The sequence below is a fragment of the Drosophila navojoa genome, chromosome 4, assembly GCF_054131105.1.
Source record: "Drosophila navojoa isolate 15081-1374.11 chromosome 4, UAZ_NAV_1.0, whole genome shotgun sequence".
NCBI classification, from domain to species: domain Eukaryota; kingdom Metazoa; phylum Arthropoda; class Insecta; order Diptera; family Drosophilidae; genus Drosophila; species Drosophila navojoa.
Genome location: NC_142892.1, coordinates 19,440,696 through 19,450,604, shown reverse-complemented (window position 1 = coordinate 19,450,604; position 9,909 = coordinate 19,440,696). Strand labels below are relative to the sequence as shown.

The following is a 9,909-nucleotide window of genomic DNA, read 5'->3' as shown; positions in this document are numbered from 1 at the left end:
TCCTAAACAATTTCTGGCTATTCCACTCCTTACTAGTTTTCACTGAATTTACTATTAATAGGTTGAACCATTTTCAGGCTACATCTAGCCTGGAATTGGCTAAAGTGGCAGCACTGCAACGGCCAAGTATGTTATGCTGGTATGCATGAAAGTGAGCTGAAATTCATTTTAAGCACCGTTTGTCCAGGCGCACATTAATTTTGTTAGCAACATGCAATGGAAATTTAAGATTGCTGAACAATGGCGTTTGACCTCGCCTGACCTGCTGAACGGGCACCAGCTGACCCAGGCGATGGCCCACACCCATCACACTGATATACAATGCATGTGCATGCGATTTCATTCGAGTGCCTGTAACGGCCGCAGCGTGTGTGTGCGAGTGCCTGTATCTGTGTGTATGTGTGTGTGTGTGTGTATAATAAGGCTGCATATATTATGGCATATATATTGTGCCATATATCAGAGGCTTTGCTAACAATTTCTCTCACACTGGGCCCCGGCGCCGGACGCTTAAGTATATGGACTGCAATTGGCTCGCTCCTCTCACTGTTCTCCCGCTGCTCGGCCGCATTGTTGCCGTTGTTTGCCTTGCGGTGATCACTCAATTTGAATTAATTTGCGGCTGTCATACAATCTAAAATTAGTTTATGCCGATTTGCATAAACCAACATTGAAGCTGGCTCAAACTTTGGCTGCTGACTCCAGGCTGCCATTGTGAGAGCGCTTCACATGCAATTTTTTATCATCAGCCTGCAAAGGCTGCCAACGAACTATTATTTAAGGATGCCTCGCTTAGGCTAACTCTGCGATTCCGAGACCAATAATCAAAAGTTAATTCCGTTGCCCTGTCTATATAGATATGAATGGGGGTCTGAGCCAGGGGCTTTGCACACTGTCTTAATACCTTCAGCTGTGGCTTTTTGTGACTCTTTTGTTGTGTTGGCCGAAAGGCTTTTAACGTCAACAACGGTTAACTTAGCAACAGCTGGCTCAAAGCTTTGGGCATTTCAAGTTTTGCGGTTTTTGAGGCACTCAAAGGAACAAAAAAGTGAAAAAATAAAAGAGAAACAAGTAAACCGAATATTTTGGCACTTTGCTTTAGCCTTTTGTCGACTAATTCGGTTTTTTGTTTATTTCCCCACACACGCACACACACATACACAGAGCGACTTGGCAGTTTTTCTACTCTGCAGCAGCAGCAGCAGCAGCATTTGAGAAGAAAAAACGGCAATTTACTAGCTTTTGAGCTGCCGTACAGCAGCTGTGTCTCTTAGTGCATATGTCTGCATATATGTATGTACGCTGCAGAGGCTTAACGTGCCACAAGACCAGAGAGTGCGGATATTTAGTGGCAACGGGGCAGAAGAAACTCTGCTCTGCATCCAGGCTTAATTGCAATGCCAAAGAGTAGAGTTTTGCCTCATTTATATATTTAAGATAAAGCTGATAAGTCTACATATATCATTTTAGCTAGTAGGTCGAGTTTTATATTTCATAAATGATGTAAAAGTATTTATAATGTGCACTTGAGACAAATACTGACTGAAATCTGATTTCGTTTCGTTTCGTTCTTTTAAATAGATATGAATAGTTTTATTTTTAAATATTTGCGGAAATGAATACCAAGCGAAACATGGAATCAGCAACGGGACAACGACACGCAAAAGATAAGAAGAAACGCAAAATTACCGTGCAGAGCCTATCCCGGATGCCAGCCCACTGTCCTGTAGGCGGCTGCTCAGACATCGTATTCCCGTCCAATGTGATGCTGCACATGCTGCACAAGCACTCCAATGGCCCGAATTGCACAGCCGCCGAGGTATTCGAGCATCGGCCTCAGCTGCTGTACTTCGATCCGACTGGCTACGTGCACGGAGACAACTGCTGTATTGGCACGCTCATGTATGGAGGCGTGAAGGGAAAGCCAACCACGCGACCGGGAGTCGACAGGCTGAGCTTTCTGAACTCGGGTCTGTTGAACACTTATGGGAAGTATGATACCTACTTGCCCATAATGGTGATGGCCTGTCGAACCACCTGGTTTGCTCACCTGAAGGACAAGCAGCTGGAACAAGAGATGCTCTCAAAGACCGAAGGCACTGGCGGCATCTATGTCTTCTGGCTGGTGGCGCCCGTTACCACGCGCAAGGTCTTTTACACCCTCACCATCTTCGATCGTCACTACATTAGCTCGCGCAGCTCGATTCGCACGGTGCGCGACTACACCAACTTCCAGGATCCAAGCGACTTTCTACCCATCGATGAGAACTATATTATGTTGCGCGACTCGGAGGTTCTCGAACTCATGAACATCGGCAGAATCGTTCACAGCAAAGGCGGAAAGCAAGCGCCACGCGGCATACCAATGGAAGTGATTGTCTATCAGAAACCATTGAAGCCCTCTGGCATTCTCAGTACTCAGCCAGAAATGCAGGCGGCGCTGAAGGAGGCTCGGACTTTATACAGTACGTGCGTAATGCCACGCACCAAGGGGACTGTCAATCGCGAAATTTCGGGCAAGATGTCACTCACCAGAAAGCCGCTCTCCAAGACAAGGGCTAATCTAGCTCACGTCCGTGCCTCACGTTAAATGTTTCCAACTCCACTTACAAACTCTGCGACAAAAGCGTCTGATTTTGAAATTTTATGTTAAATCTAATAAAATCCCATATGAGCTATGAGCTATGAGCAAGTCGAATACACGAGGAACTATAATATGTATATGAGTGCAGTACAGTCTTTGAGGAGTCTGTTGCCACGGTACCTGCAGAAGTGGTGGGCACATTATTATATAATAAGCAGACAGCTGATTGAAAACCAAATGCGCACAAATTGCCAAAGGCTGGAGTCGTAGCCCGAGTCTTCCCACAGCCGCAAGGTGTGTGGACTAAGCAGCTTTTGTGCATGCATCCACACGCACAGCCACACAGAGACACTTGAATACACATGCAGCCATTCAGCATTCCATGCAAATGACGCTAATTGTATTACAATTTGCTTGAATGCCTAAAAGCGGGCAATGGCAAATCACAAACCGCTTAGCTCGGATATTATATGGAGTATACAGTTACGCCGGGGTGGGCTGGGCAATTGTTGCGCATTTGGGCTGAGCCAGCTCGGGAGCTCGGCAGCCCGCACCACCCAACAACAAGTGCAGCCAACCACTTGCCACACATGCAATTTTAATCATGAGAAATATGTGCTGTGCGCTGCTGCAGCCACGATGATGGAGCACGGCCATTGACTGGTTGGGTTGGCCGTAAATGCGGTAAACAGCCCGCACCCACTTAAATTATGCCTTTCATAGCAGTTATTCACTGTTATCGGTGGTCGGATAAGAATGCTGGCTGCGTTTGTGCTTGTGCACTCCATCTGAACGCATACCGCTAATCCGTCGAGCCCACCGCCCGACAAGCCAGCAAGCCCAGCTGAGAGCCAAAATGCGTTTATTCACTCGGAAAATTATGGTATTTCAAATGATGTCCTTTGCAGCTGTAATTAAAAATAAACTGCAAAAATATGTTGAATAATTTATCAACATTCATTTTTAGCTAAAAGTAAGTCAAGGAGAAATATTTTACAAATTAATTTTCATAATAATAATTAGAAATAATTTGAATTTCCACTAAAGGCAGCAGCATACTTGTTAAATAAAATATACAATTATTTTTATTGAAAAAAAAAAAAAAAAACAAAAATAATATGATAATAATATTGCCAAAAATATGGGATGTTTGTTGGCAATATTATGAAAAAAAAAAGAAAGTATTTTATAGTATGTATAGTCATAATTTACACCAGACTGCAAGTGAAGGCGATTGTAGTATATTACACACATACATATATGGAATATCAGCACACATATATGGAATATAAGCAATATGCAGGCAATTGAGTGAGTCTGGACTCACTCATACTACAATAATTGTTTCGATTGTAGCTCTACTATTTGAGTGAGGAAGAATAATCTTAATAATATATAATGTCAATGAAGTTCATAAACAGTGACGAAGGAACAGAGAGATAGAAAGGGAGAAAGAGCTATAGAGAGAAAGAACGATAAAGATAGAGAAAGAGAGAGATATACGATAAAAGACATAACTAGAGAGAGATATTAAGAATGATAGATAGAAGCAAGGACAAAGGTAAATAAAGTACATAAAATTATTATTCTATAATTTATGAATGCTCACCGTATATTAACTTTATCGATATTATACATATCCATATGAAAAACTGCACCCCTATAGATGGAATTGGCACACAGAATGGTGCTTGTTCGAATGCTCACCTGCAATGTGTTGACAACAACAGCAACAACAACAACAATAACAGGGTGACTATATTGTTTGGGTTAATATATTGCAATTTATATATATTTTTCTTTCACTCCACAAATGTCAAAAGCTGATGTGTTTTTTCATTCTTTCTTTCTTTCTTTCTAGCGCGAGTAGCAGTAAAAACGGCTCCGTATAACGAATGTGAATGCCAGGAAAACGATTCAAGTGCTCGACTGCTCGACAAATTCAGGACAATGTTAAAAAACGCCCACGACCATTCGCTCGCTCCACCTACCCGTGCGCTTTATCACATTCTCGGCAGCTGGCTTCGCCCTGTACATACATACTTACATGCAAAGATATATTGTTTACTGCCTGCTTGCAGTTTTTGTTCCCGCAACCTTCACGCAGAATCTGTCCATGTGCTCTTGTGATATACGCTTTGCCATCCAAACTGTCATCTTTGGGCTGCCGGCAGTGACAATGTGAGCAGCACAGGATGGGCGGAGAGAAAAAAGCAAATGCTGCCAAGAGGCTGCAGCTGCAACTGCAGCACTTGAGGTCTCCGGCATGGGAAAATACCAGCTCAGTTGGATCGGTCGGGGATTAGCCGAATGTTCGAAAGATGTGCGCCACAGAATGATGTTAGTGGCAACTGGAAGAAGTGCACACAAAATGTTGCAACGTCGCAAGACTGATGTGGCCATTTTGCTGCCAGCAATAACAATTTCAATTTGACATGCCTGTCCCAAAAAGTCATTAGCATGCCAGTTCATGCATATCTACACATAGAACCCCACTATGTGTATAATGAACACAAATAAGCTATATATATGTATATATGTATGCTGCAATTTTTAATATTGCCCAAAGCACTGAACTGATTCTTCAATAGAACGAGCGATAAACTTTAGTTCAGATAATAATCGTAAAGTAAACACAAATAAGATATGCATATACATAAGCTGAAGTACTGAAATGATTTTCACTCGAACTAGAGATAAGCTTTCATTCACTCTAAATTTAATTTGACTACTCAATGTCAAGATAATAATCTTGAAATAAACACAAAGGCGATATACATATATGCTACAATACTTAATATTTTTAAAATGATTTTTCAGCTTTAGTTTACTCTGAATTTAATTTGACTTCTCAATGCCAAGAGATTAACACAAATAAGATAAACATATGTATATGCTGCAATACTAAATATTATTTACAGTATTGAACTGATGATAAACTGTAGCTCACTCCAAACATAAATTGATTTCTTAATGTCAAAATAATAATCCCAAAATCATTTATATATATACTATATATTATGGAAATTATATTTCAGCTTTGGTTTTCTCTTATAAACGCCAAGATAATAATCATTTAAGGCTGTGGCTGCCCTCCCTGCAAGAATTGTTGCTAATACTAATCATCAATTCCAAATCGATGATGGAAATATCTGAAGCAAGCAATATATTTAAAGCCAATAATTATGGCTACGCATGCAGCTACAATTGAGAGCACAAGTCACTTGACGTATTATATGTGTATATATAAGCAAGGGATTGAGTGAATGGTAGGGCACGGATTGGCTGTGCTGCAAGCAGCAAATGGAGCTGCCTCACTTTGTTTATGTTTGCCGTACATGAACATTAACACTTTGCTGCTAATGATAAATAGCTCGGGAAGTGGGGGCTTGGAGTGCAAGCATCTCTGACTGGGCGAGGCGAGTGGGCGAACAGCAATAACGACAGCTACGGCATAACATTATTAATAGAGCTAAGTGTTCAACAAGGGTCCCTCAAGGAATGGAAAGTTTGCTTTGCAAGTCAAGCTGGCTTGCCAACTAACTTGTTTGGAGCTTGTTACATGCGTTTTCTTGGCTGCGGTTTCTGTTTACAACCGACTCGGTTGAGGCCGATGATTGGTTGCCTCCATTAAAGCTGTTGCAAATAACGTTTAAAGCTGCTGCTGCTGCTGGTAGGTGAGAGTCGAAGACTAGCTTGAGGTTGAGGTTTGCTATGCATTTAATTAATTTGAATCTCAATTTATTCAGTAAATCGTGCAGATCGTCCAAATGAGCCAAATTGTATTTTATGTCTTTTCAGTATAAATCATTGCAAATTTATGGCAACAATTGGCTTAAATAGTCAAACGATATATCCAAGAGATAATTTACACAAACACACACACACACACTCGCACAGCAGAATTGCTAGAAAGGAAAAAAGCAAAGTTATTTTGAAATTATTATTTGTTTTTTAAATTTATGATGCAATTCGAAATGTTAAATTGGGAGGGCAGCCGGAAAAGAATGAAGTATTCTTTAATGCTCTGCAATTGTATTTATTATTGGTGCTTTGGCCGGCAGGTTTACGGCCACGCTTGGCCTTATCACTTGAACGGGAAATTAGAATTATTGTCCTGGCTTTTATTACGGTCATAAATTTGGCAACAACCAATGCAAGTGAATTTGCCGTGCTGCATTAAAGATGAGTTATGGCCCCAGATGGTGTTAAAGTGTGGCTTTAATTTTAATTAGTTTGCTCTTCTGATGGGGCTATTGTGCGACCGCATTGTTTGCCTTTCAAGCACGTGCACCTCCTGGGAGAGAACAGAAACAAAACGAAAACAAAACAGAGCCAAAACCGAAACCAAAACCAAAACAAAAACCAATACAAACAATAATAAAATAAACTATGCTTCCAATTGTTCAAACTGCTTCAATTGTTTGCTCATCGAACTACTGTTCTCTGTTTGCTGTTTTTCATGCATAGCAAAAGGCAAAAAGCAAAAAGCAAAAAGGGTTTGCTTCTGGCCGTTACTCCCATTTGGAAATGTTGCTCGCGTTTGATTTGAGTGTGTTCGCTTGTTTGGCTGTTTTGATGCTTTCAAAATTTGCATAGGCAAGCGTTTCTCTGTCTGGGGATTGCAACGGAGTTTGCATATTGCCCCAGGCTGGCAATAAAGCGGCTTACATCAGAATATTGAAGAGCTAGCCTCGGCTAGGGTAGGCCCATCCATCCATGCACATACATAGACATACACACGTCTGTAGGCGTATTCATCCCTCTGTTAGTCGATGGAAAATCTGAAACAAAAATGTTTGTTAGGGATTTTAAAAAAATGAAAAACGTTTTAGGGGTGCCTCTGTTGTTGTTTTCAGCTCAGGTGTATTTTCAACTTATGTTTCTACCTCTGTGTTATTTTTATTGAAATATTAAAGCGATGCATGCAGAAGAATTCAAGTCTCGTGAATATTGTTTTAAAAATCTTTCTACACACTAGACTGAAGAGCTTTGCTCTGAGTGCAAACACAAGTTCGAGATTTGCTGGCTAATGCGAGTTCTTCTCAACTACATTCGCCTAAATGTGCTTATCTATGTATTTCTAGAGCTGGTCAGCCAATTAAACGGCTAAAGATTAAAGCAATGCTAAAGAACTAAATTATTACAGACCTAACCAGAAAAGTCCATTAAAGCATACGAAAATACATTTTCTGGCGTAGCCTAATGGGAAGCGTGTCCTCCCACACACACAGGGACACACTGGATACACCTATACACATGGGGCAGATGCATGCGCACTTCAAATGGCCTAAAAAGCAAAGGTGCGCACCCAAAAACACCTCAATTTATACTCACACACACACACACATAAAACCCACGCACACACACACATGCAGTCAGAAATACAAGGCGCATACAGACGTGCGAAAATGTAACAATTTACAAAAGGGTTTAGCCGAAAAAAGAAAACTCGCAAAACAAAAACAAAAACAAAATATATAAACGAATACCCACTGGCGCACACGAAGGGACGCATATGCATGCATACATAAATTCCAGCTCAGAGGTGAGCAGCATTTTGACACACAAATGTCACAGATTTCCAGGTAATATATGGTGGAAGAGCAACGAGTTGAGTCTTAGCTGAGAGAATTTGCATGATTTATGTCACAATATATACATATGTATATAAATATTTTGTATTTTTTGGTAGACTGATTTGGGATCCGCAGTCATTAATAAACTTAACATGTCAAAAAGGTGCACAAAAATCGGAATGCAATAGGGAAATTTGAGAATCACGTATCCCACAGTTCCGCAAAGTGAGCTTAGCTGGTTTTGCATGTCTATCGCTGTTATTTTTTTTTTCGGTGTGTAAATGTTTGAGTCTGCATGTCTGCACGAGTGCCAGAACAAAGTTGAGCAGCAGCAATGACAAAGGGGTCAGGGGTTTGCACAAATGTGTCACATACGTGGACAACGAGGACACGCACACCCACACACACACACACACACACACACACACACACACACACACACACACTCGCATAGCCACACGCACGATTCACATTTGTTGCATTAATATGCAAATATTTGAGAGCACATTTATGGCATGCAAGCCACATTGCATGACGAACCTGCTCGAGCGATGTGTGTCTAGCGTGGCATAAAAGAAAACTAGAAGACATCATTGAATACATGAATGCAGCGACTGCAAGCTGCAGCTATAGTCCACTCCTGAGTGGGGCATTCTAATTTGAGTTGCTTGAATATAAATTAAATTAAATATTGAGGCAGTTGGGTCTGACACTTGTCATTTATTATTACAACATCACACACAGACCACGTGACGTATGCGCAATTTGCTCGAAACATCTGTATATACCACTTAAGCTGTGCTGCCCAGCTGCCCAGCTGCCCAGAGCAGCAGCTCGGCTGGAACAAATATCTGTGCAACACGGAGTACACGGCGCACACATTGCATGCAACCTAATGCTGCTCGGCATCGGTGCTTGCCCTTCGGTCAGGCTTAAGCTATGCTGAAAGTCAAGTCATCAGCTTCAATTGAGGCAACGGCAACAGCAACGGCAAATGCAAGAAGAACATCCAACCACAGCTGGCAGCCTGTGAGACGATGTGAAATCGATCAGCTAAGTGGGTTGGTTGGTCGAAGCTACCGACTCCTGGCCATTGGCCATTGGCCATTGGCAGCTGGCCGTTGGCAGTTGGCAGTTGGCCGTTGGCTACTTATTCCCGACTACTTGCGCCTGTTTGCTTGTTTCTTCACCTACATTGACATTGCCAATTGAATTAGCTCAGCAGTGCTGCTCCCTTCGAGGCAGCGATTTGATTTCACTTGGTTTTTGTAGCTGTTGATGTCGTTGTTGCTTTCGATTTAGTTGCCATTGCCATTGTCGTTGTCGTTGTTGTTGCTGTGGCTGCTGTTAGGGTTCCTCTTGGCGTTAACTGCACATTAAGCAGTTTGATTGCACCAGAGTCCCCAATCAAGTGAGTTTCTTTCAGCGTGCTGTTGCCCCAAATCAATTCTTCTTAGTTGCCATCTCCATAGGGTTTATTTGGCTTTGGGTTTTTGCACACTCCATGTACGTCTCTCTTTGGCGGTTCTTTGTCGTCAGAGTCGCTTGAAAAGAGCAAATGAAATTATACAAAAGAAATAACATGGCCGGCCCCTTTGTTTGTTTGCTTTACTCTTTCGTACAATTGATTGGAATGGACTCTGTGTATGGTAAATTGCAAGTAAATAGAGCCGACTGACTGCCCGGAGAATACAAAGCAAAGTGTTAGATGTGCCTGGAAATCTGATTATCAAGAGCGGCGCTCCT

General features: G+C 41.7%; 1 protein-coding gene across 1 annotated transcript; it reads left to right on the top strand.

Annotated features, from left to right (window-relative positions):
* The first annotated feature begins 1,548 nt into the window (after positions 1–1,548).
* LOC108650271 (uncharacterized) lies at positions 1,549–2,681 on the top strand. The gene has a single exon (XM_018099389.2). The coding sequence runs from the start codon at positions 1,616–1,618 to the stop codon at positions 2,588–2,590; it is 975 nt and encodes a 324-aa protein (XP_017954878.1). The 5' UTR covers positions 1,549–1,615; the 3' UTR covers positions 2,591–2,681.
* The last annotated feature ends 7,228 nt before the right edge of the window (positions 2,682–9,909 follow it).

Bases quoted from the DNA above. Each gene is read 5' to 3' on its own strand.
- LOC108650271 (XM_018099389.2), top strand. From the start codon at position 1,616: ATGAATACCAAGCGAAACATGGAATCAGCAACGGGACAACGACACGCA.